Source organism: Oratosquilla oratoria, chromosome 7, assembly GCF_046742065.1.
Source record: "Oratosquilla oratoria isolate Oo_2021 chromosome 7, ASM4674206v1, whole genome shotgun sequence".
NCBI lineage: Eukaryota > Metazoa > Arthropoda > Malacostraca > Stomatopoda > Squillidae > Oratosquilla > Oratosquilla oratoria.
Window position 1 is genome coordinate 30,561,870 of NC_134783.1, and position 24,519 is coordinate 30,586,388.

Here is a 24,519-nt window from a genome sequence, read left to right on the forward strand (position 1 = left end):
TATACTCTACACATTCACCTTATGCTAAAAATAGCAGTATAATTCACAATATTCACAAATGCATTTCAACAGCTCTCTTGTCATAAACTTTAGATTTGTTAAAACTATTTCACATAATCGATGACCCCCCTCTCCATACCCTTATGCAGAAAAATAGATGGGGAGAAATTCCTTCAGTCTGTGTCAAAATATCATTTACACATAACCACTCCCAAAGTTCCATACCTCCCTCACCCCCTCCCTTTCTTGCATCACAGTATCATCTATACATAGCCATTCTCCACTCACCCCTATCTCCTGCCTTCTCCCTTCTCTGCTCCACAGACATCCCCCTCTTGCTTAATGCCCCTATCACCCCATCCATCCATCTCATCCTTAGTCATACTTTCATGTTCACTCCATCCACCCCTGATTTTCACTCCTCTTTTACTAATCTTTCTTCACTCATTCTCTCTGTGTCCAAACTATCTCAATGTGCTTCCAGCAACCCTATCTGCCATCTCCTTTTCCACCCTTGCTTTCCTCCTCACCCCCTTGTTTCTCACTCTATCCAACCTTGTAAACCTTACCATACTTCTCAGACATTTAATCTCAAACACATTTAAACCTTTCCTCTCTGCCTCTCTTAAATCCCATGTCTCTACCCCATACAGTGCTGTCAGCACAATCAACCCTTCATGTAAGCTATTTCCATTCATTCCCAAATGTCTATTTCTCATTACACTTTTTAATCCTCCAAGGCATTTACTGGCTTCTTTCAATCTACAATTTACCTCCACCACTCCTCTCTTACCTGCCATATGTGACCCCAAGTACCTAAAGCTATCCATCCAGCCTCTGTCCATTAAGACTTACAACTCACTACCATCCTCTCCCTTTGTACATCTCATCACCTTGCTTTTACCCACATTCACCTTCAACTTTGTCTTATAGCACACCTTCCCAATTCCATCATTAACTCCCTTAATCCCTCCCCTGACCCTGCCACAAATAGTGTCATCAGCAAACAACAACTGGCTCACCTCCCACATTTTTCCATTTTCTTTAATGATCTCCAATCCCCTGTTCATTACCCTTGTATTCACCTCCCACACCCCCCACCCATGTACACATTGAGCAGCCATGGCAAAGGACACATCCCTGATGCAGTCCCACCTTTACCTCAAACCACTCACACTCTCCATTTCTAACACGGGTTCTCTACTCTTGTTAAAACTCTTGACTGTCCATAACAGCTTTCCCTTGAACCCATATACAGTGCTCGACAAGGAAGTATGAACGGTTAGCGAGAATGAGTGATGAGGAGAATGAATGAGTCATAAATCAATAAACAAAAGCTCACTTCATACCTCTAATACTTTGATGGGTGGCCTTTACGTGCAATGATCTCACGAAGGCGGTTTGGAATGGAAGTGGTGTACTTGGCAAGATGTGCAGGGGTTATACTAGCCCAGGATTGGCGAATGGCTGCCTCGAGCTTGGGCACAGAGCTCGTATCTTTACCCTGCAGGTCTTGTTTAATGTGGTTCCACAGGTTTTCTATTGGGTTTATGTCAGGACTATTGCCTGGCCAGTCTGCTATGTAAGGTATATGACAGTCTTTAAGCCACTGAGTAACACTACAAGCAGTGTGGGCTGGGGCATGATCTTGTTGAAAGATGTTAGGACCTGAGCTATTAAAAGAATCCTCCACATGGTCATTTAAGAGTTCATAATAAACATATTGGTTCACTTTTACATTTTTCGGTAGTACAACAAGGCTCCCAAGTCCTCTTCCACGAAAACTTCCCCATACCATGAGAAAATCAGGGTGTTTCATTGTTCGTTGAACGTACCGGGGGGTCAAGAGGGTCGCTACCCACACGCCGATACACGTTTCCACCCCTATTGCCAGTCACAGTAAAGATGGACTCATCGGTCGAGAGAATATCCAGCCACTTGTCATCATCCCACTGAAGATATTTCTTGCAAAACTCGACCCTACAGTGCCTCTGGTTGAGAGTGAGAAGAGGCTTCTTCACCGGGCGGTGGCTTCTGTACCCACGGTCGTGAATGCGGCCGCTAACTGTTCGTACACTAACCTCTCCAAAGAGTCCCGGGTTACTTTCTTTTATTTTTCTGGCAGTAACACATGGATTATGCTCTAACTGTCTCTTGATAACATTAGTAGCACGAGGGGATGTCTTTTTGGGGTACTTTTTCCTTGGTTTGTAACCGGGTGTGTCACAGCCACCTTCCTTCTTAAAAATGGCAACCCTCTTGCACACAGACGTCTTGCCAACCCCAACCTGCTCTATTATTTTCTTTGTTTGGTGTCACGTGGGTCACGTGACGAGACTTGGAGGGCTGTCGGCACGGACGTCTCATCCCCCGCTGACCACGTGATTTGGCCCGAGACGAAGCTTGGTGGTAGTAAGCCAGTGCACCTGACCGGCCGAAGGACCGTCATCGTGAGGTCATGCTTGGCTTCAGTGTTGCCAACTGGTCACTACGGGGTCACTACCGTCGTTACGCGCATGCGCAGATCGCCTCCACCCACTCTCCCTCACCCTACCGGATGTATAAGAGGGAAGGACAGAAGGAGGACACACACACCTTACGGCCGTCTGCCGTTGAGGGCGGACCCCCCCCCCTCCCCTCCCAGTTCCACGGAGGGAGGGCACCAGGACAGAAGGAGGAGACACACCTTACGGCCGTCTGCCGTTGAGGGCGGACCCCCCCCCTCCCCTCCCAGTTCCACGGAGGGAGGGCACCAGGACACAAGGAGGAGACGTGCGCCCGTCCACCAGGACAATAAGGGGACTCGTCGCAGCACCAGGACACAAGGAGGAGACGTGCGCCCGTCCACCAGGACAATAAGGGGACTCGTCGCAGCACCAGGACACAAGGAGGAGACGTGCGCCCGTCCACCAGGACAACAAGGGGACTCGTCGCACCAGGACACAAGGAGGAGACGTGCGCCCGTCCACCAGGACAACAAGGGGACTCGTCGCACCAGGACACAAGGAGGAGACGTGCGCCCGTCCGGAAGAAGGAGACTACGCTCGAGGAGATCCTCGCGCCCGCAGTGCGAGGAGTGGTGTAGTATATCTGTAGACTTGTAGTCTTGTAGACATCACGCTGGTGATATTTATTTATATATGTGTTTGTTCCAGATAGGATAGTGCTCTGTATTATATCCAATAAAAACACGTGTTAGTGTTACCTTGGTGTTTCTTTCTCTCTCGCCCGAATTCTCAATAATACCGAGTATACAAACCTTTATTTGTACCCCCCGTGACATTGGCGCGTCGAACAGGGACTCGGTTGAGAAAGAGAGATAGAAACACAAGGTGCTGGTCCCCACAGCAATTGGATCCAACCCGAGCAGTCAGTTTCAGCTAGTGAGAGCTAGAGTGAGCCAGTTTAGCACGGTAGGGTTAATTGACCCTCCGATCGTGTCCCGCGAGCCGAGAAAGGAATTCCGGCCGTGGATCAGGTTAGCGGAACCAGAGAAGTTCCAGATAGGAGTGTTTGTTCCAGTGCTTCAGTTAGAGAGATAGCTAGTTTTTTTTTTCTAGCTAGAGAGCTGTAGGAGTGTAGCGTGAGCTGTAGGAGATTTAGTTTCAGCTAGCGTGAGCCGTAGGCAAGTCAGAGCTGTAGGAGTGTAGCGTGAGCTAGCGCGAGCCGTAGGCAAATCAGAGCTGTAGGCAGTCTTATATTCCAGACTTGGAAATGTGTGTAGAACAAATAACTGCTGTATCTTTTTGTCCCCAGATCCGGAGGAAGGAGACATCGTTTTTTTTTATCCCATACAGTCACGTCTACATACACACACACGCACAGACATTGACACTTGTATGTCATGCCTTTTTGGCCAGAGAAGCCACAGCTACTCCATCTTCCATCGGAGTTTTCCCTCAAGGAAAAAGAAAGATCCTGAGGTTTTTCGCTCATCCGGAAGATCGAGGTAGCAAGGCTAATAGGCACATTTACAACTCGCGACCCGCGTCGCGAATTGTCCCCATCATCGGAGGAATGTTACGTGGGTCACGTGACGAGACTTGGAGGGCTGTCGGCGCGGACGTCGACCACGTGATTTGGCCGAGACGAAGCTTGGTGGTGGTGGTGACCCAGTGCACCTGACCGGCCGAAGGACCGTCATCGTGAGGTCATGCTTGGCTTCAGGCCTGCCAACTGGACACTACGGGGTCACTACCGTCGTTACGCGCATGCGCAGATCGCCTCCACCCACTCTCCCTCACCCTACCGGATGTATAAGAGGGAAGGACAGAAGGAGGACACACACACACCTTACGGCCGTCTGCCGTTGAGGGCGGACCCCCCCCCCTCCCCTCCCAGTTCCACGGAGGGAGGGCACCAGGACAGAAGGAGGAGACACACCTTACGGCCGTCTGCCGTTGAGGGCGGACCCCCCCCCTCCCCTCCCAGTTCCACGGAGGGAGGGCACCAGGACAGGAGGAGGAGACACACCTTACGGCCGTCTGCCGTTGAGGGCGGACCCCCCCCCTCCCCTCCCAGTTCCACGGAGGGAGGGCACCAGGACACAAGGAGGAGACGTGCGCCCGTCCACCAGGACAATAAGGGGACTCGTCGCAGCACCAGGACACAAGGAGGAGACGTGCGCCCGTCCACCAGGACAATAAGGGGACTCGTCGCAGCACCAGGACACAAGGAGGAGACGTGCGCCCGTCCTCCAGGACAATAAGGGGACTCGTCGCACCAGGACACAAGGAGGAGACGTGCGCCCGTCCGGAAGAAGGAGACTACGCTCGAGGAGATCCTCGCGCCCGCAGTGCGAGGAGTGGTGTAGTATATCTGTAGACTTGTAGTCTTGTAGACATCACGCTGGTGATATTTATTTATATATGTGTTTGTTCCAGATAGGATAGTGCTCTGTATTATATCCAATAAAAACACGTGTTAGTGTTACCTTGGTGTTTCTTTCTCTCTCGCCCGAATTCTCAATAATACCGAGTATACAAACCTTTATTTGTACCCCCCTGACATTTGGTGACCAGATTTATGTAAAGCTATGATCTGGGTTATTGTCTCTTGTGATAAATACTTGTTCTTGCCCATATTAAGGCTAGAAAGCACCTCTGTCTGCAAAAAACACTGACTGCCTAGGTGGTGTCACCAGAACACTCACTGAACAAAAAGCCTCCCCATGAAGGCTGAGAGGCAACTAAGGGATGATTGATAGCATGTGTCATAAACCCTACCCTTAGCTCCGCCCACTTGTCCATTCACACTTCCTTGTCCATATCATTTACCCCCCTGCTAGGGTCTTTCCATTTTGGACAAAGAAGTACGAATGGTGGAGGCCCCATCCGTACTTTCTTGTCGAGTACTGTATATGCAAAACCTCGCACAGTGCCTTCCTGTCTATCCTGTCATAAGCCTTTTCCAAGTCCATTAAAGTCCCCAAAACATCCTTACATACATATATATATATACCAAAGGCTTTTTCCCTATTACAAGGGAAGTAACCAAAAAACAAAGGCATCAAATCCACTCCCACCCATTCCATCCCTATCACACTCCACTCCACTCCCCTCCACCCTCTTCCCTTTCTCTTATTTGGCACCTCCTGGATGACAGGTCATCCCTGCATCTTGTCCACTGTCCTGGGTAAGAAGCAGTGTCGCAAGGTACAGCACATCCACAGCAAGGCCGCTTCATTAAATTGGTGGCGCTCCTCTCCATCCCCTTTTGCAGAAATAGAGAAAACAGGGAAAAATCCCTTCGGGCTGTGTCAATTCATTTTTCACACATACTCCCTCACTCCCCATCCCCCATCCACTTCCCCTCATGCATCACAGCATCATCCATACACAACCATTCTCCATTCATTCCTTTCCCATCCTTCCTCAACAGACATTCCCCTCTTTCCCAATGCCCCTTTTACCCCATCCATCCTTACCTTAAAAGCTTTCTCACAATCTTACCACAAAATTCTGATCCAAGCAACGCCTACCTTTCCTAAACCCACACTTCTCCATTAACCACTTCAGTATGACTCAAATTTTTGCATGCACCATCGGCTGCCATATGTAATATGCATCACACTACTCACATTATAAAATATAAAGTCACTGCTGTATGACTTATTCTCTTTTACTCTGAGTAATAATAAATACAGAAAATGTCATCAAACCAGTTAAAAAAATCCAGGGTAACTCATGTACTACAAAAAAATATATATAATCAACACACCAATGCCAGCATCCTCATTGCCCACTCACGCCTCATGTACACAGGGGACATCGTACCAAAGTGGTTAATCCTCTCAATTAAAATCCTCCCATAACCCTTCCCAATTACTCTCAACAAACTGATCCCTCTGAAACTACTACAGTGAGACCTCTCATTAACAGACATTAATTAGCTGTGTTTGCGATGTTTTCGCTGTGTTTTCGGTGTTTTTGGTGCTGTTGTTTAGTTCTTGCAATCACTATGCCACCCAAAAACCACTCCAAAACACCGAAAACATAGCAAAAACACCGCAAACACAGCTAATTAACATCCGTTAATGAGAGGTCTCACTGTACACTCACATTTATCCCCTTTTCCCTTGTAAAGTGGAATACAAGAGGATCCATAAGGAGCTAAAATGAGGAGGAAAGGGTGGTGGATGGGAATGGAATGGATGGAAATGAAATGGGTGGGAGTGGTTATATCATTTGACTTTGGCTACCTTCCTGTAAGGAGAGAGAAAAACAAAAAAAAAAAAAAAAAAAAATTGGTATATAGATAGAAAACTATTTCAAATCACTGTCCAAGAAACAATTTAATCATAGCATACAAAAGAATCACAGTGCAATAAAACTATTTTATAACAGAAAAATTGTCAACTTTAGCCTCCAGCTAATTTGAGATGTGATCACATCTCTTCTTGCCAAGATAAAATTATTTTCATGAGCTTCTTGCCAGTACAGATATAAAGCTCCACAAGCTTAAAATAATCTCTTATTCCAAAACTTCAAACATACTTATATAAGGCAATCATTTACAAGGCATAACTAGGAAGAGCTTGTGTATTCAACAAACTAGGATTCATGTAAATATTTTCTTTGCAAAATAATAAAAGAATTTGTTACCACAACACCTGATTTGACTAATTATAAACATCTTACATATAAAATATGGAGAAAGATATATATATACATCAGGTAGTTGCAGCCTATCACACTATGAAAAGTCTTCATCTCAGGTGGGAGATGGGGAGAGGACCTAAAGGGAAATCCTTGGATGTCTTTTCTTTCACCACAAAGGCATGGTTTGTCTCAGTGGATATGTAGGTTTTAGTGTTAGAACAGTGTAAGCATATGGTAGAAAAGTATTGGAATGGCTTTGTTTGTACACGTGTCTGTTGTTTGTATAAGGCATCAGGCAAGCCTGACAAGATACAAACATATGAATATATTATGTATGAAGCCTTACTATGAGCACCTATTTTTGTATCCACTCTGTGGATCTGAACTTAGGCCACTTGTGCATGAAGCATGAGCATTATCTGTAAGCCACCTGGGGCTCCTACATACATAGCATACATCCATATAGATATGTACAGCATACAAAAATACACAAGTTATGACAATCAAACATACTGGACGTTTGTGCATGTTGAAAGGGAGCAACAAATTGAAGAAAATGCCATCACAGGAGTCTAAACAACTATGTGTGATATGTAAAAGTCTGTATCAGAAGATACCAAATGAGCAAAGAAGGCAGTATAGTGAAAAAAATAAATGACAGTAGCAAGAAATTCACAATGAAATGGGAAGCCTGAAGATGGGTAACTATTGGTAGGTTAACAATACAAATAGTGGGTAAATAACAAAGGAGAGTTTCCCTAGTTTTGTACATGAAAATATTATATGTGAAAGTGAAAATGCAAATCAAAGCACACACCCAAATCAGAAACAAATAAAACCCATTAAACCACCTCTTCCACCTCAGTATCTGAAGGATGAAAGGCTGCCCTGTCCCCAACCACACTACTAATGTGAAAAGCAGGGGAGAGAAAAACAACTCTTCCCCAGCAAGACACGACAACCAAAGCTGGTTTGCCACCACCACTTCAACAAGGTTGTATGGGAATAATTATTCTAATAATGGAATTATGCCATGAGATAAAGAATCTATCCTAACTACTAACAATCACATAGTGTTACAGTAACTCTTGATCTCTTACTATAGCTCTTTCTAAAAGCAGTTACACTAGCACTGTTTTTCCTATGCAATTAAAAGCTTATGAACACATAAACCAATTACTTTTCTAAGGTAAGCAATAGCAGCAACTGAACGATGAAGTCTGGGTAACTGTTTGCCATTAACTAATAACAACTGTCACCTAATTAAATGACTGAAAACCCAGGGCCCCATAGATCTCTCTAGGAGGGAACTTAGGAATGCTGGTCTGCTCCTTTGTCACTGGCTAGCAGCAATAGAAAGAGTTGAAGAACAGCCTTTGTCAGCTCTCCTTATTTGAAAAAAGAAGAAAAAGAAACATAGTTGCAGTTGATGAGGATCTTGAGCTTAGTCTAATGACCAATTGACAGTCCCTCAGGGCTGCACCTATATATGGAGGTGAGTGTTGATAGGTTTTGAAGATGGACAACAGGAAGGTAATTTTCTCTGTGATGTCCATCTTGCAGGGCCACCATTAGCAGGTACATGTTATTAGTCCCCATTTGTTTTAACAACACAAAAATATAGAATTCATACCAAAATGAAAATATGCAGATCCAAAATTCAGCAAGTTTGGTGGTGGGCCTTCATGATCATAGTTTTTTTTTTTTTTCCAAAGTGTAAGTATGAGAAACACTGAGGTAGAACTCTGGGACTGCTGACAAATGTTTAAAATATCTGCTCTCACCTACACTTGTGAAGTCATGCTCTGCTTAATTATCAAATGTTACTTCATTATTAACAGTTTGTGCTGTATTGCTGGACTGGAAAAAATCTCAAGCTTTCTCTTACTGAATTCAAATAAAGGATCCCAGGATTACCTTAAAATATCTCTCTCTTTTGAATGATACTATCAAACATGATTAAGTAATGTATGTAATAATATTGCTGTTGAGTCACTTTGAACTTTGTTTTGTAGTCTGTGGGGTGCACTAATACTTCCAAAATATGGGAAATGACTAAACTATATTTGTGTGCTAGGCTGCAACCTTTGCTCTAATGCATATTCTTAATGAAGTATTGCTAAAATGCTATAGAAAATGAGGTAAAACTGGGTGCAACTGCAAAAGGCTTAACATATTTAAAGTACTTGGAAATGATACTCCACTGAGCAGCTATGAAATGAATGAGGTTTAGCTAATGTAGCAGGAACCTCATGAAATGTTGCTAAAACTGAACAATCTAAAGTACCAATGCCCTCATAAAATTTGTTGCTCATCTAAAAGTAGAATATTTGGTAATGAATTCTTAATGAATTACTTAACTGAGAGTAACAACTTGTACAGACAACAAGACCAATTTCCTTGAAATAATGTTCTCTTGAAATTCATCCAACTTATTACACAACATAATAGTGTTATGGATATCCTTTTCTCCAAGTTGATTACTTTAAACAATTTTGGGTCATTATTCATTTCCCTTTATATTCAGCTTTTATTCACAAGGATATCAGACTTCTTATGATAGAAAAATATTACTGACAGATCTAATGTAAGGTGTAGTACAAATATATCATCTGTGAAAACAATTCCTTCAAACATCCTTACCAACCCTTGCTAACGTTGATATGGTACTCAAAAACACTAATCTTACCTGCCAAATTTTATATAATCTCAACCTGTAGCCAGTTTAATGTGCTTTACCAATATTGACATTTGCTAAGGTTTGGTTTCCATTTACACTTCCACTATGAATAAAAAAAAGTACCAAGTTGAATAAAAGTCATTTACAGAAAACACTTGGTACTACAATGGCAAAATATAGAAAGATTGTTTTTGAGAGAACAGGATATAGCTCAGATAAGCATATGTCCTCTCACGGAATGCAGACATTCCAATGAACTTGGGTTTTGTTCTGATGTTCACAAGAATGAATATGAAATTGATGAGACACTACTGACTAAGTGAACTGTTACTTGTGCAGTGTGCAGCTCTATTAACACGGTCTTCCTTGCTCAACTCTGGCACTGTCTTTGACTTGCTAGGCATTGTATGCTCATTACGGCATGCATTCATTGCAACAGAGTTGTGCTCGACGCCATTGGTTATTGTAGTAATGCCTGCAGAAGAACAGTTACTGGAAGCTAGGATGGTGTTGGCCCATGACTGTGTATGATATTCTGGTCCTTCTCCCCCAAGCTCTGCAGGTAGAAGTCGTGGTGGCACCTGAGCATGCAATGTGTGGAGATTGTTGCCATGCAGCTGAATCTGAAATATAAAAGAACAATTAGATTACAGAATATATGGATGCACAAAGAAATCCCCCACTAATCAAATACAGACCTCCATTACCTTCAAATCCCTGAGAGGCCAGATACATAAAGAAAAACATTTATCACTGAAATCTGTATATCCTATAGTATTTCTTGAGGGAAAACCTCTTATAAAGTGATGGCAAAGTCAAAACACACATCCACATCAGAAGGCTTGCTCTTCCATTTCACCATTTTGTATAATGAGACGGCTGTGAAACTACATAACTACATTGCAAAAAATTAGAACCCATTCAACCACCTCTCTCAACTCAACACCTCAAGAATGAAGCCCCAGACCCCTCCACACTGCTTGGGTCAAAAGCAGTGGAATAGGCCATTATTTCCACAGGAAGAAACAACAGCAAAAAATAAAAGCTGGTTTAGCTATATGGCAACCCTCTGGTCCCTTTACGAAAATAAAATACGCACACTTACACGAGATCTTGTCTTATCATTGAGGAAGGGGCGCGAAAGTGCAAGAAGAGCCTCTACAAACCACGGCTGGTTTACCATGTGAACACCTCCAAAACGCAATGGAAACGAGTCCTGAAATACAAATATGTACTATAGGCACTGAGTTACAGATTACTAGACTGAAAGCAATTATATATATATATATAACCAAAGTTAACTATTCTAGATTCTGTCATCTAGATATAAGAATGCCCTGTCCTGGGCTTTACTCTATATAAACCAGGTTTTTTTGTTTTATCGAGTCCAAATCAGAAGCAGGTTAAAAAGTATTACGGGTAAGAGCACTCCAGAGCTTACTAGTGGATGGAAAGTCTGAGTGCATTGGTTGATTTTTTACAAAAGGTGATTATACTAAATATGGGAGAGACAATGCAGAAAATCTAGTGTTATGTGATTGCAGAGTGTCTGAAGAAGGGTGGTACAGTAATAGTGGATTAGCTAGTGAGGTTGTATAATATGTGTCTATGGAAGGGTTGAGTGCTGGAGGACTAGAAGAGCACATGTATAGTTCCACTTTACAAGGGAAAAGGGGACAGATGTGAGTGTAGCAGTTTCAGATGGATCAGTTTGTTGAGTGTAGTTGGGAAGGCATATGGGAGGGTTTTAATTGAAAGGAACAGAGGGAGTAATTGGTGAGGAACAGTGTGGGTTTAGAAGAGGTAGGGTTTGCCTGGATCAGATTTTTGTGGTAAGACAGATATGTAAGAAAGCTTTACAAAAAGGTAAGGATATTTTTTGGGCATTTATGGATTCGGAAAAGGTTTATGACATGGTAAACAGCAAGCCTTTGCGGTTTTGTGGAGGAATGCTGTTAAGGGCAGTCTAAAGTTTTTACCCCATCTGCGGTATTGGCTGCATGCTATTGTGAAGTTAAAATCTACTCAGTAGCATGCAGCTGATACTTTTGGGTCTATATGGGGTGCCCCTATGGACCAGAGCCACACATCATTTTGTCTGAGATAGAGGAAATCTCTATTCACAGAGAAATGATGCTATTTTATTATACTGCAACTGTCCCTCCATTATGCTGTTCCACCACTCTTAATATTGTCTTGTACCACTTCTTTGAATATACATTTCCTTTTTTGCCGAACCCTGTGGTAAAGGAGAAAGAATATTGCCACTGTGTGTTGTAAAAAGCAACAAAAAAGGGACAGGGATAGGACTAGGCATCCTACTCTCTGTAGCCCCAAAGGGGACATTCCTAAGAAAAGCAAAGGCATAAGAGGGTCTGGGAGGAGTTTTCCAACCAGAACCATAAGGTTTGGGTCTTTTAATGTGCATGGATGTGGTACAGATGAGAGTAAAAGGGAAGAGATAGGCAGTATGTTTGTGAGAAGAAAGATGGATGTGTTGGCATTGAGTGAGAGTTGAAAGAGAGGAGCAAGTTTGAGTTTGGTAGTGTAGTGGGGAGTGAAGAGAGCATGAGGGAGAGAAGGGGTGGAGGGAGGTTTCTTCAAGGTTAATGTGGATGAAGGTAAAACTGGGAAAGGAAATGTGGGTTTTTGTAAGTGCATATGGGCCTGGTAGTGAGAAGAGTGTAGAGGAAAGGGAGGCTTTTTGGATAGATTTAAATGAGTGCATAGAGGGTTTAGGGAGAAATATCAATGTAGTGGTATTGGGAGATCTCAATGCTAGGGTAGGAGATGAACCAATAGACAGAGTGGTTGGGAAGTGTGGAGTTCCAGGAAAAAATTGTAGTGGAGAGATGATGGTGGAGATGTGTCTAGAGAGTTGATGATAGCAAATACAGTGTTTAGGAAGAAAGTCAAGCATAAGTACACATGGGAGAGGGTGGTGGATGGAAGGGTGGTAGATAGGGCTTTAATGGACTATATAGTGGTAACCAGGAGAATAGTAGGAAGAATTTTCAATGCAGATGTGAGAAACAAGTAGCTTGAGGAGTGAAAAAGGAGATAACATAGAGGGCTGATGAAAAAGAATTGGGATGGTTTGGGCACATGGAAAGAATGAGGGAAGAATGATTACTAAAAGAGGTGTGGAAGGCAGAGGTAGAGGGAGTGAACTTGAGGAGACAACTGAGGATGAGATGGACGGACAGATGGGGGTAAAAAGGGTGGTGACCAAGAGGGGAAATGTCTGTTGAGGAAGGAAGGGAGAAGACAGAAGATAGGGATGAGTGGAGAGTGGCTGTATATAGATGATAATGTTATGCAAGGAAGGGAGGGGAGGGGAAGGTGTAGGCATGCTTATGTGTGAATGATATTTTGACTTAGCCCAAAGGGATTTCTCCCCATCTCTTTTTCTGCATGAGGGGATGGAGATGGGGGGGTTAGCTGATTAAGTGAAGCAGCCTTGCTGTGGATATACTATGCCTTGCTACAATGCTTCTGACCCAGGGCATTGGGTAGGATACATCATCCATGAGGAGCTAAGATGAGAGGGAGGGGAGTGGAATGTGTGGGAGTAGATATGTGCCTTTGACTTGGCTACCTCCAGTACAAGAAAAAGTTGTAATATAGTGGTGGACAGGAAAACAAAAAGGTACTACATTTTCAGATGTACAAAAATTACTGTACATTTACATAAGGGATCCAAAAGGCAATACCTGCAATCCATCCACAATCAAACGTAAAAGTTTGGGAGAGAGACGGGTGGAAAGGCGAAGAGGAAAATGAGTCCAATCTACCACTACAACAACCCCAGATTCCTGCACTGCAACTTCCTCGACAAGTTTCTCCAAAGAAAGTAAGAGTGATTGGTAGATGGCCACTAGGTCATACCTGAAAAAAATATATAAAGTTGTGAATTATACACATAATCTTAAATGCAAACATATATATGCTTAGCAAAGAACTTGGTCAAGTGATGCTTGAACAGTGAGGCTCTTTCATCAATGGAATGTCCTGGCTGAGTGTACAACAGTCATGATTCTCATGACATGAATAAAATAAAAAATGGATACAGGTGTGAGGACCTGACTTATTCATGTACCTTGATATTCCTATTGAATGCAACATGACAAGACTTCATGTTTACAACTGAGTCCTAATAAACTGTACAAATAAATTCATCCCTTACTTGGTATGATCCCAGTTGTTAGCGAAGAGAACAAGAACGGGTCTTCCCTTGTGGTCCCTCTCTGGGAGGACCCCTGGCAGTCCGTCAGAGAGAGCTGCTCTTATCTCTGGTCGTCCAACATGCAGTCCACAGAAGAGGTCACGATTTCGTTGTCGGTACTCGAAGTAGCGGCAAAGGAGTGAGAAGCACTCGTTAATGCGGCATTTCCGGGCATGGAGGAATCGCATTAGGAACTCGTTGTCTGTGCGAAGGAACCCTGAGAACAGGAGGAGAGTACAGTTCCATTCACTCAGGTACAAGATCTTGAAAAAATATATATATAAATAAAGAATAAAATACAGCAAATAGAACAAAAACATTAGTGACATATGAGTAAATATCAAAATGTGTGTGTGAGAGTGTGTATGTGTATTTACCTAATTGCAGTACACAGGAACAGAGCAATGATCATTGTGTCCTGTCTCCTATTCTCTAATTTTCTAACATACCTAGACTCAAATTCATGTATGGGTGTGTGTGTGTGCATTTACCTAGTTGTATCTTACCAAAAGGGGAGCTACACTTGTGGTATCCCATCTTTGTATCTTGCAATATCTAGTTTGCTCTTAAATTCATGTATGGTGTTTGTACACACTATTGTTTTGTCCAATTTGTTCCAGACATTTACCACTCTGTGTGGAAAGCTGTTCTTTTTCAGGTCCTTTCTATAACTGTCCTTTTGAAGTTTCTTTTCATGCCCCCTTGTATTTCTCTTATTTCAATTTAGTAAGTCTTCTCTAACAAGGACTTTCAAACCTCTCATGATTCTATAGGTGATCAATAGGTCACCTCTTTCTTTTCTTTGTTCCAGAGTTGGTAATTCCAGTTTTGACAATTTCCAAAAATGACAGTTTTGAAAGCGTTGAGGCCATCTTCATAATTACTTTTTTGATTCTTTCTAGAGTTTTTACAAGAATAGTAGAGCTTGTGTTAGAATCAGAAATGGAGAGAGTGAGTGGTCTGAGGTAAAAGTGGGACTTTGTCAGGGATGTGTTATGTCACCTTGGCTGTTTAATTTATACATGGATGGGGTGGTGAGAGAGGTAAACGTAAGGGTAGTGGGTCAGGGATTGAAGATAGTTAAAGAAAATGGAGAGAAATGGGAGATGAGGCAGTTGTTGTTTGCTGACAATACTGTTTGTGGCAGGATCAGAGGGGGGATTGAGGAAGTTAGTGACAAAGTTTGGGAGGGTGTGTGAGAGAAGGAATTTGAAGATAAATGTGGGTAAAAGTAAGATGATGAGATGTACAAGGGGAGAAAGTAGCAGCACACTGGAAGTGAGTATTAAGGGAGAGAGACTGGAGGAAGTGGATAATTTCAGACACTTGGGTGCAAATGTGGCAGGAAAGGGAGGAGTGGAGGTGGAAATAGAATGTAGACTGAGAGAAGCAAGTACTTGGGGGATTAAAAAGTGTAATGAGAAATGGACATTTAGGAATGGATGTTAAGAGGAGATTGTATGAAGAAGTGACTGCACCAACAGCACTGTACAGGGCAGAAACATGGAACATACCAGAGGAAGAGAGAAGGAGTTTGAATGTGTTTGAGATGAGGTACCTGAGAAGTATGATAGGGGTTACTAGGTTGGATAGAGTGAGAAATGAGGAGATGAGGAGAACAGGGGAGATGAGGAGAACAGGGGTGGAGAGGGAGTAGGGAGATAGGGTTGATGAAAGAGTATTGGGATGGTTTGGACACATGGAAAGAATGAGTGAAAAAAGATTAGGAAAAGAGGTGTGGAAGGCAGAGGTGGAAGGAGTGAACATAAGGTGGCGACCAAGGATGAGATGGATGGATGGGGGTATAAGGGGCATTAGGAAAGAGGGGAATGTCTGTAGAGAAAGGATGGGAGAGGACAGAAGATAGGGGTGAATGGAGAAGGGTTGTGTATGGATGATGCTGTGATACATGAGGGGGAGTGGGTGGGGGATGGGGGATGAGGGAGAATGTGTGAAAAATAAATTAACACAGCCTGAAGGGATTTCTCCCCATCTTCTCCATTTCTACACGAGTGGACAGAGGGGGGGGGGGTGCGCCAATTTAATGAAGTAGCCTTGCTGTGGATGTGCTGTGTCTTGCAACACCGCTTCTGACCTAGGGCAGTGGATGAGATATAGGGATGACCCATCATCCAGGACAAGACAAGATAAGAGGGAGGAAAAGGGGTGGATGGGAGTGGAGTATGTGGTGGGAGTGGTTTTTATACCTTTGTTTATTTGCTACCTCCCTTGTAAGGGGGAAAAAAAGCCTTTGGTATATATATATTTATCTAATTGTAGCATACAGGAAAGGAACAACTCTGGTTGGGTATTGTCTCCTATTCTCTAATTTTCTAGCACATGATCTTCCTTGTCTGAAACCAAATTGTTTTGGATTCAATATATTGTTTTCTTCCAGATGTTTAGTCCATCTACTTCTGATGACTTTTTCACATATTTTGGCTATTGTGATTGTAAGGGAGACCAGCCTATATCTTGTTGGGTCTTCCTTATCTCCCGCTTTATATATTGGCACAGTATTGGCATTTTTCCAGTCTTACAGTACCTTTCCTTCTTTGAGTGAACAATCTATTATCTTAAATATTTTGTCCATTAGTTCATCTGTACATTCTTTTAGTATCCAGTTTGCAATTCTGTCCATGCCATGTGATTTTCTGTCATCAATGTTTATTATTTGGTTCCTTATTTCTTTGTGTTACAATTATTTCTTTCATTGGGGGGGAATGTTCTCCCTTTCTTCATCCCAATTTTGTGTATTTACCTAGTTGTATTTTACAGGAAGGAGAGCTATGCTCGTGGTGTCCCGTCTTCATATCTCGTTTTATCTAGACTGTTTTTAAATTTGTGTATCGTTTTTGCACACACCACATTTTCATCTAACTTGTTCCAAACATCTATTATCCTGTGATGAAAGCTGTTCTTTTTCAGGTCTCTTCTATAATTGTCTTTTTTTTATTTTCTTTCTGTGTCCTCTTGTATCTCTACTATCCCATTTTATTAGATCCTCTCTATCAATAGTTTCTATGCCTTACATGATTCTAAAAATAGTTATCAAGTCTCCTCTCTCTCTTCTTTGCTCTAATGTCTGTAGCTCAAGTTTTGCTAGTCTCTCCTCATATGATAGTTCCGAGAGTGTTGGTGCCTGTTTCGTAAATGCTCTTTGTATTCTTTCAAGTTTTGTTATACATTTTTTTGTATTTGGTGACCACATCATCGCTGCATATTCCAATTTTGGTCTTATCAAAGTGACTAGTATTTTCTTCACCATTTCTTCGTCCAGGTATGTAAAATGCCACTTTGATTGTTCTTATTAGATTATAAGTTTCTCCAAAAATTTTTGTTTATATATTTCTCAGGGGACATATTATTCATGATAATGACTCCTAGGTCCTTCTCATTTTCTACTTTTTTTTATTTTTTCCTCTCCCAATTTATATGATCCCACTATTCTTTTTTTTCTTTTTCTAAATTCCATTATGCTACACTTCTTAATATTGAATTCCATCTCCCACTTCCTACTCCATTCCCATACTTTATTGAGATCACTCTGCAGCGACTCACAATCTTCCAGTGTTCACTTTTTTCAGCAGTTTTGCATTGTCCACAAAGAAGCTCATATAACTTTCAATTCCTTTACCCTTATCATTAATATATATAGCAAACATTATTGGGGCCAGTACTGTTCCTTGTGGAACTCCACTAATCATTTCATCCCAATTAGAATGTTTGTCTCTTATCACCATTCTCATTTTTCTTTCATGCAAGAAGTTTTCCATCCACTTCAACAGTTTGCCCTGTATTCCTCCTGCAGTTTCTAATTTCTTTAGCAATTTCTTATGTGAAACCTTATAAAAAAAAAGTTCAGGCCTAGAAATGCACAATCAGCCCATCCATCTCTTTCTTGTATTACATCTATTAGTCTTGAATAGAAACACATTAAGTTTGTGACGCATGATCGTCCTTGTTTAAATCCAAACTGCCTTGGATTTAGTATGTTGTTTTTTTTCCAAATGCCTTACCCATCTAATTTTCATAGTTCTTTCGCAAATTTTAGCTACCACACTTGTAAGAGAGACCGGTCTATGGTTAGTAGGGTCTTCCTTGTTTCCCCCTTTATATATTGGTACTATATTTGCTCTTTAACAATCTTCTGGAACTTTTCCTTCGTTCAATGAACTGCTTATTGGACTATGTATTTTGTCTGTTAGTTCGTTCCTGCATTCTCTCAAAATCCAGTTTGCCATTTCATCTGGTCCATGCAATTTTCTGACATCAAGATTACTCAAGTGATTCATTATTTTTTTCCTTGTTACTTCTATCTCTTTAATAGGGGGGACTTTCTCCTCCCACTTGACATCTCTAAGTTGTATGTTCTCCCTCGTAAACACTGATTTAAAATGTTTGTTCATAATTTCTGCCATTTCTATTTCCTGTGTTTTCAACTCCTCCTTGTTGTAGTTTCACTAATTCTTGTTTGTTTTTCAGTTTGTTGTTTACAAATCTATAAAATAGTTTTGGTTGATTTTTACATTTTTCTATGACATCCTTTTCATATTTTCTCTTTCTTCTTTGCGGACTTCTATATATTGATTTCTACAACTAGTATATATTTTCCATTTTTCAGGTATTTTGTCTTCCATTTTATCCAAGCTTTATCCCTTTTGTCTTTTAACTCCCTACATTTTTTGTTGTACCAAACACTTTACATATCCTTTTGCTTGTTTTTGACTTGCAACATACTTTTCCACTCCTTTATAAATTTTTGTCAAAATATTCCATTTCTCTTCTACTGTTGTTTCCTCCTTGTGTATCCTTTCCCAGTCTGCTTTTTGAAAAAAATTATCTTATTTGATAAAAAAAAAAAAAAAAAAAAAAAAAATCCATACATCAATCTTCCCTTTCTATATTGTTTTTTTTTTCCATGTATTTTTCCTCATTTAGATCCAGTTCAACCAATATGTGGTCACTTTTACTTATTGGTGTCTTATATTCAATCTCGTCCACTATTTCAGGTTCTGATGTGATTATTAGGTCCAGTCTCGAGGGTTCTTCCTCATTTCTATACCTAGTATTCTCTTGTACCAATTGCGTCATTGTATGTTCTATAACCATATCAAGTAGTACATTTCCCCATAGGTCGTCTCCACCCTTCACTGTCATCTCTTCACCACAGATTTCTTTACAATTAAAGTTACTCATTATAATTATTCTTCCTTCATCTTCCATTATTTTATTTAATGTTAGTCTTGTGTGTTCTAACATATTTTTGTGTTCCCTCTCTTCCCACAAAGCTGTTTTAGGAGGCACATAATTTACCACAAACTTCCTGCTCTTCTTGTCCCTGTCCTCTATTTCCATCATAATCATCTTCACTCTATTCTTTCCATGTGTAATATTCCTCACATTTATATCCTTCTTACTCAGGAACATAACTCTACACCCTTGTTTTATTTCACTGTTTCTAATTCAATAATTATATGCGTCATGTCCTACACTGTTGGGTGGTAATGGACCTTTCAATTTTGTCTCTACAATACCCATTATGTCAGGTTCTTTTTCCTTCAGGTAATCATTCAGTTCATTCAAGCCTGTCATTAAGCCATCTATATTTGTGAAAGACACTTTTAATTTTCTGTTATCTCCATCCTGTTTTCTGTTTCCCCTCCATTTTTCTCTGCTATGAACCATTTCCTCACTTTTATATCCACTACTCTCCAATAGAATTTCTCTTTGTATGACTCTGTTCTGTTCTTGTTTTATCCTTATTTTCTATTCTTTTATTTCTCTTCCTCTCTTTTCTCTTTATTCATCTCTCTTTTTATCCATACCTGTTTATACTGATCACTTTTTGCTAGTTTCCTTGTTTTTGCTAAGATATTCTCTGCTGTCATTTGTGACCTCAACTTAACCTTAATTGGTCTGGTCTTATCTGTATTGTATTTTCCTAGTCTATATATTTTTTCAATTTCTTTCCCTATTGTTCATCTTCTTGAACTACTTCTAATACCTTGTTTACTTTTCCTTCTCCTCCCTTACTCTTTTAGTCCTATTTGGATTATGCTTCTCTTCCATCCCTAATATAATTATACATTTCTTTTTATCTGCTACGTCTTACTATATTCTCTTTCCCCCTCATCACTTTAATAACTGTGTCCTTTGTTTGTTCTTTCATCTGTTTTACTATATCTCTAAATTCTATTTTGTTGTTCTCTTGGACTTTTCTCCAACCCTGTACCTCTTTTGCTATGGACTTTTTATTATTATTCTTTAATTCCTCATTCTCATCCTTGACTTCTTTTAACTGTCTTTTTAATTCTTCTACTTCTTTATTTAGGGTTTGGTTCTCCGTAAAAGTTGACTGGACCTAACCTCCCACTGTTTGTTCATTTTCTCTAGTTTTTCCTCTAGACTTGCTAATCGGGGGAGGTTGTCATTTCCTCCCTCATTAAATCCATGGAAATAATCATCATCACCTCTGCGCTGCTCTTATCTATATTTCAAAATTTTCCATTTTAACTAATATCGTCTGCGCATCTCTTGTTGACATTCCTTCTGACTTCCGGGGCCCGTTCGTCCCCTTCCTCATTTCCTTCCATTTTCCTCAGTAATCCCTCCCTTTCTCCTTTTTCTTCACCTTCCCACTACACCACGAGTTTTCCCCTTCCCTACTAATACAACATAGGTACTCCCTCGTCGTTGAGATCCACGAAATTTGAAGTTTTCCTGGAGTTCCAAACTTCGCTGTCACTTCGACTGTCGTGTGTGTGTGAGAGATAGAGACAGACAGACAGACAGACAGAGAGAGAGAGAGAGAGAACGCTCGTTTGTACGTGTGTACGCGGGCATGGGGAAATTGCGGTGTGATTTTATGTACTCCTGGGATTTGTGTCTACAAAATACGGCATGCATCCGACTTCTCACTGACATGTTTTGCTATATTAGGCTTTTTTCAACTACCCACAAATCTATATACTTTTGGTATATACATCCACGCTGGTTCACAAAAGTCATACAAGCTTTCACAGACTACACAGCAAAGAAACGAACACGATATATCACGGCTGGAGGAAGTTCTGCCAAGAGTTCAAGACGATGATCAATGTCTTTCGTTATTGATGACATGAACCACTGAAGTCGTGGGCTAAACATCAACAACAACAATAACAAAAACAGCAGACTTACCAATGTCAGGCCTTGTGGGTAGGAGAGATCGTAGTTGTGCTAATGCTTCGTTAATGCTCTGGTCAGCCTTTGACTGGGGCTGCATCATGTTGGGGTCCCTGGGCCCAGACCCTGGAGGGTGTATGGACCAAGGGCCCAGCTCGAACATGCTCGACAAATTCATGATCCTTCCCTGAAAAAAGAAAATAGAAAAAGAAAGTGGAAAAAATGAAAAAAGTATTTCACTGGGGTTGCTTCCAACTGACCAGTACCACAAACGAATGACATGCTGGACACATTCATATCCTTCCTTGCAAGAAAGAATAGATATTAGGGGGAAAAAATCGCTGAGACTGTTTTAAATGCTCGACAAATTCATGATCCTTCCCTGCAAGAAAGAAAACTGAGATAGAACAAAAAGAAAAGAAAAAAAAATACCTCATTGGTAGTGCTTAAATTCACCCACTATCATTGATGAACAACATTTTTGTATTTACTTTTTTCATTGTAATTCAACGTTATCCTTCCTTGTAAGAAAAAGGGAAATATCCCTCCGAGTTGTTTCAAATTGGCCCATACCATGTATGAATGACATTTTTTTTTTCTTTTTGAAATGTATTACAATGACACGTGGTGTCTATTTCAGGGAACAATCCGATTCTCTTCTTGGATGATGACCATCTATGTACAGGAGTCACAGAAAAAAAAAAATCTGGTTACCTCCAGACGATTTCATTGAGCTTAGAGAAGCACCTTCAGAATAAGACAAAAAAAATGTCTGTTTTATCCACTAAGGCAAATGTCTTCCCTAGACTTTTTCCGCCAGACGATTTTATTTAGTTCAAGAACACCTTCGGGAAAAGAGGTCTGTCTTACCCCTTAAAATAGTATGTCATCTCTTGATATTTTCTAGTTGACGTCAGACAACTTTATTCAAGATTGCGGGTCAATTCAAGGGGGAAGGGTACCCTACTTCAATGTGATGCACTGAACTTCCGTTTTATTCCGTTCTGGCAAGTTCCACACATTTTTATTCAGCCACCAGATGGACTACAGCCAAAACGGTTTTCACCGGTTGATCGTGACGCCATTTTGAAATCATTCCACCCCTCAACTGAGTAAAGTCGCCTGGAGTGGTGAAAAAACAATGATGATAAATAAATAAAATAAGTAACAAATAAATCAAAGTGTCACCCAAGAGGACAGCGTCGTTCATTTCGGCTGAAGAGAGTCGTCGCAACAGAGTCAGAGACCGTCAACAACAACGACGACAACAATGGGAAGGGTTACTACCGTCCTAACCCTGTTTCTTCCAAAACCAGAGACGATTTATGAAATATACAAATATGTCTTGGTAGTGGTATGGTGCATAAATACTGTAACACTAACATTTGCTCCCTTTCCCCTTGTAAAGCGGAACTATACACGCACTCCTCCAATCCTTCGGCACTCTACCCTCCCTTAGACATACATTAAACTTCACTAACCAGTGCATTCTTACTGGTACCTCCCTTCTTTAGACACTCCGCATTATACCCATCTAACCTAGGTGCCTTACCTGCTCTCATCATTTTCAAAACTACTTGCATCTCATCTTTTATTTCTCCTCCATTTTCCTCTCCCATTACCGTCATTTTCTAAGCGCCTCCCACTGCTGCCACCACTCCTTTCCTTTCCTCATCCACAATTCTCTAAAATACCCTGCTCACCTTCCCCTTGTTGCCTCCTCTTCTGTTAACATCTGTCCATCTGCACCTTTTACCTTTTCTTCTTTAATTGATTCACCTCCACTTCCTCTCTTAACTTTCTTCCAAAACTTTTTTTTTCAATATTTTCTGACATACTTCTTCCCCTTTTTAGATATGCTCTTTTTTTGCTTTTATCTTTTGTTCTGCTTAGCTTTTTTCTTTGTACCTCTCATATGTTTCTCTCGTCCTTCTTTGCAACCAGTTCCTGAATTCTTGGTTCTTCTCTTCTACCTTCTTCACTTTATCGTTCTACCACTGACTACCCTTCTTTCTATTCCCTCCCATCCTTGTTCCACATTGCACACCTTGTCACTCCCTCCTTGAAACTTCCCCATTCCTCCTCTACTCCTACCTCTTCTCTATCCTTCACTTCCTCCTTCTCTTTCTCATTTAAACAATTTACTCTAAGTACCTCTCTACCTTCTACCCTTTTCCTCTTTCTCCACCTATCATCCACTCTCAACTTACCTTCCACCAAAAAATTATCAGATATTCCCCACTCTCTCACCTAAGAACATGGTCAGCCAGAACTCTTCTTATTCTTTTTCTGGATACCACTACATAGTCCTTTAATGCCTTATCAACCACCCTTCCATCTACCATAGTCTCTCCGCTGATTTTTATCTGGCACTCCACACTTCCAAGCCTCTCTGCCTATTGGTTTATCCCCTACCCTAGCATTGAGATCTCCCAAAACCAAATTAACAATCCTACCAAAACTCTCTAAACACTTATCTAAATCCATCCAAAAAACCTCCCTTTCCTCTACAATCTTCTCACTACCATCCCCATATACGCTTACGACCCACACTCCCTTCCCAGTTTCACCTTCACCCACATTAACCTTGAAGGAATCTCCTTCCACTACACCATATACTTACCTATCTCCTCACTAGCAGAGCCACCCTTTCCCTCCCTCGTCCTATTTCCCACTCCCGACACCATCCCCACTACACTCCCAAACTCAAAATCACCCCTCCCTTTCAACTTAGTTGCACTTAATGCCAACACATCCATCTTCCCTCTCACAAACATACTGCCTATCTCTTTGTTCTTACTCTCATCTGTACCACGTCCATGCATATAAGACCCAAACCTTAGAGTTTTTATTGGAAAACTCCTCCTAGATCCTCTTTTGCCCTGACTTCTTGGAGGAATGCACCCCTCACAGTTAATTGCAGGGTGCCTAGTCCCATCACTCCGTCCCGTTTTGGTCGCCTTTACGACCAGAGTGGGAAGACTCGGTGGCCGTATTCTTTCTTCTCCCTACCACAGGGAACAAAGGCGAAATGGAAATATATACTTAAAGAAGTGGTGCAGGACAGTATTAAGAGGGGTGGGGGGGCAGCATAACGGAGGGAGAGTCGCAGTACGATAAAAGAGCATAATTTCTCTATAAGTAGAGATTTCCTCTCAGACAAAATGATGCGTGCCTCTGTTCCGTAGGGGCGCCCAATATCCCTAAAGTATTAGCTGCATGCTACTGCGCAAACTATACTGCACGGTAATATACAGCCAATACCCTAGACGGGGTATAAATAGGTAAATAAATGAATGAATAAATAAATAAGATTACATGGAATAAAAAATATTACCTAGGTTGCG

General features: G+C 41.4%; 1 protein-coding gene across 2 annotated transcripts in view; it reads right to left on the minus strand.

Moving 5' to 3' along the window:
- Window positions 1-6,755: 6,755 nt before the first annotated feature.
- LOC143027028 (clavesin-2-like) overlaps window positions 6,756-24,519 on the minus strand; it is a 76,830-nt gene continuing 59,066 nt past the window's right edge. The window contains exons 2-6 of one of the 2 annotated variants that reach the window (XM_076187871.1): window positions 21,188-21,359; window positions 13,967-14,222; window positions 13,494-13,668; window positions 10,886-10,996; window positions 6,756-10,403 (exon numbers count right to left, since the gene is read on the minus strand). In XM_076187871.1, the coding sequence (XP_076043986.1) occupies window positions 10,089-10,403; window positions 10,886-10,996; window positions 13,494-13,668; window positions 13,967-14,222; window positions 21,188-21,350 (1,020 nt within the window). In that variant the 5' untranslated portion in view covers window positions 21,351-21,359 and the 3' untranslated portion in view covers window positions 6,756-10,088. Of the gene's footprint in view, window positions 10,404-10,879; window positions 10,997-13,493; window positions 13,669-13,966; window positions 14,223-21,187; window positions 21,360-24,519 lie in introns of both variants that reach the window. The other variant, XM_076187869.1, reaches the window with a different exon arrangement.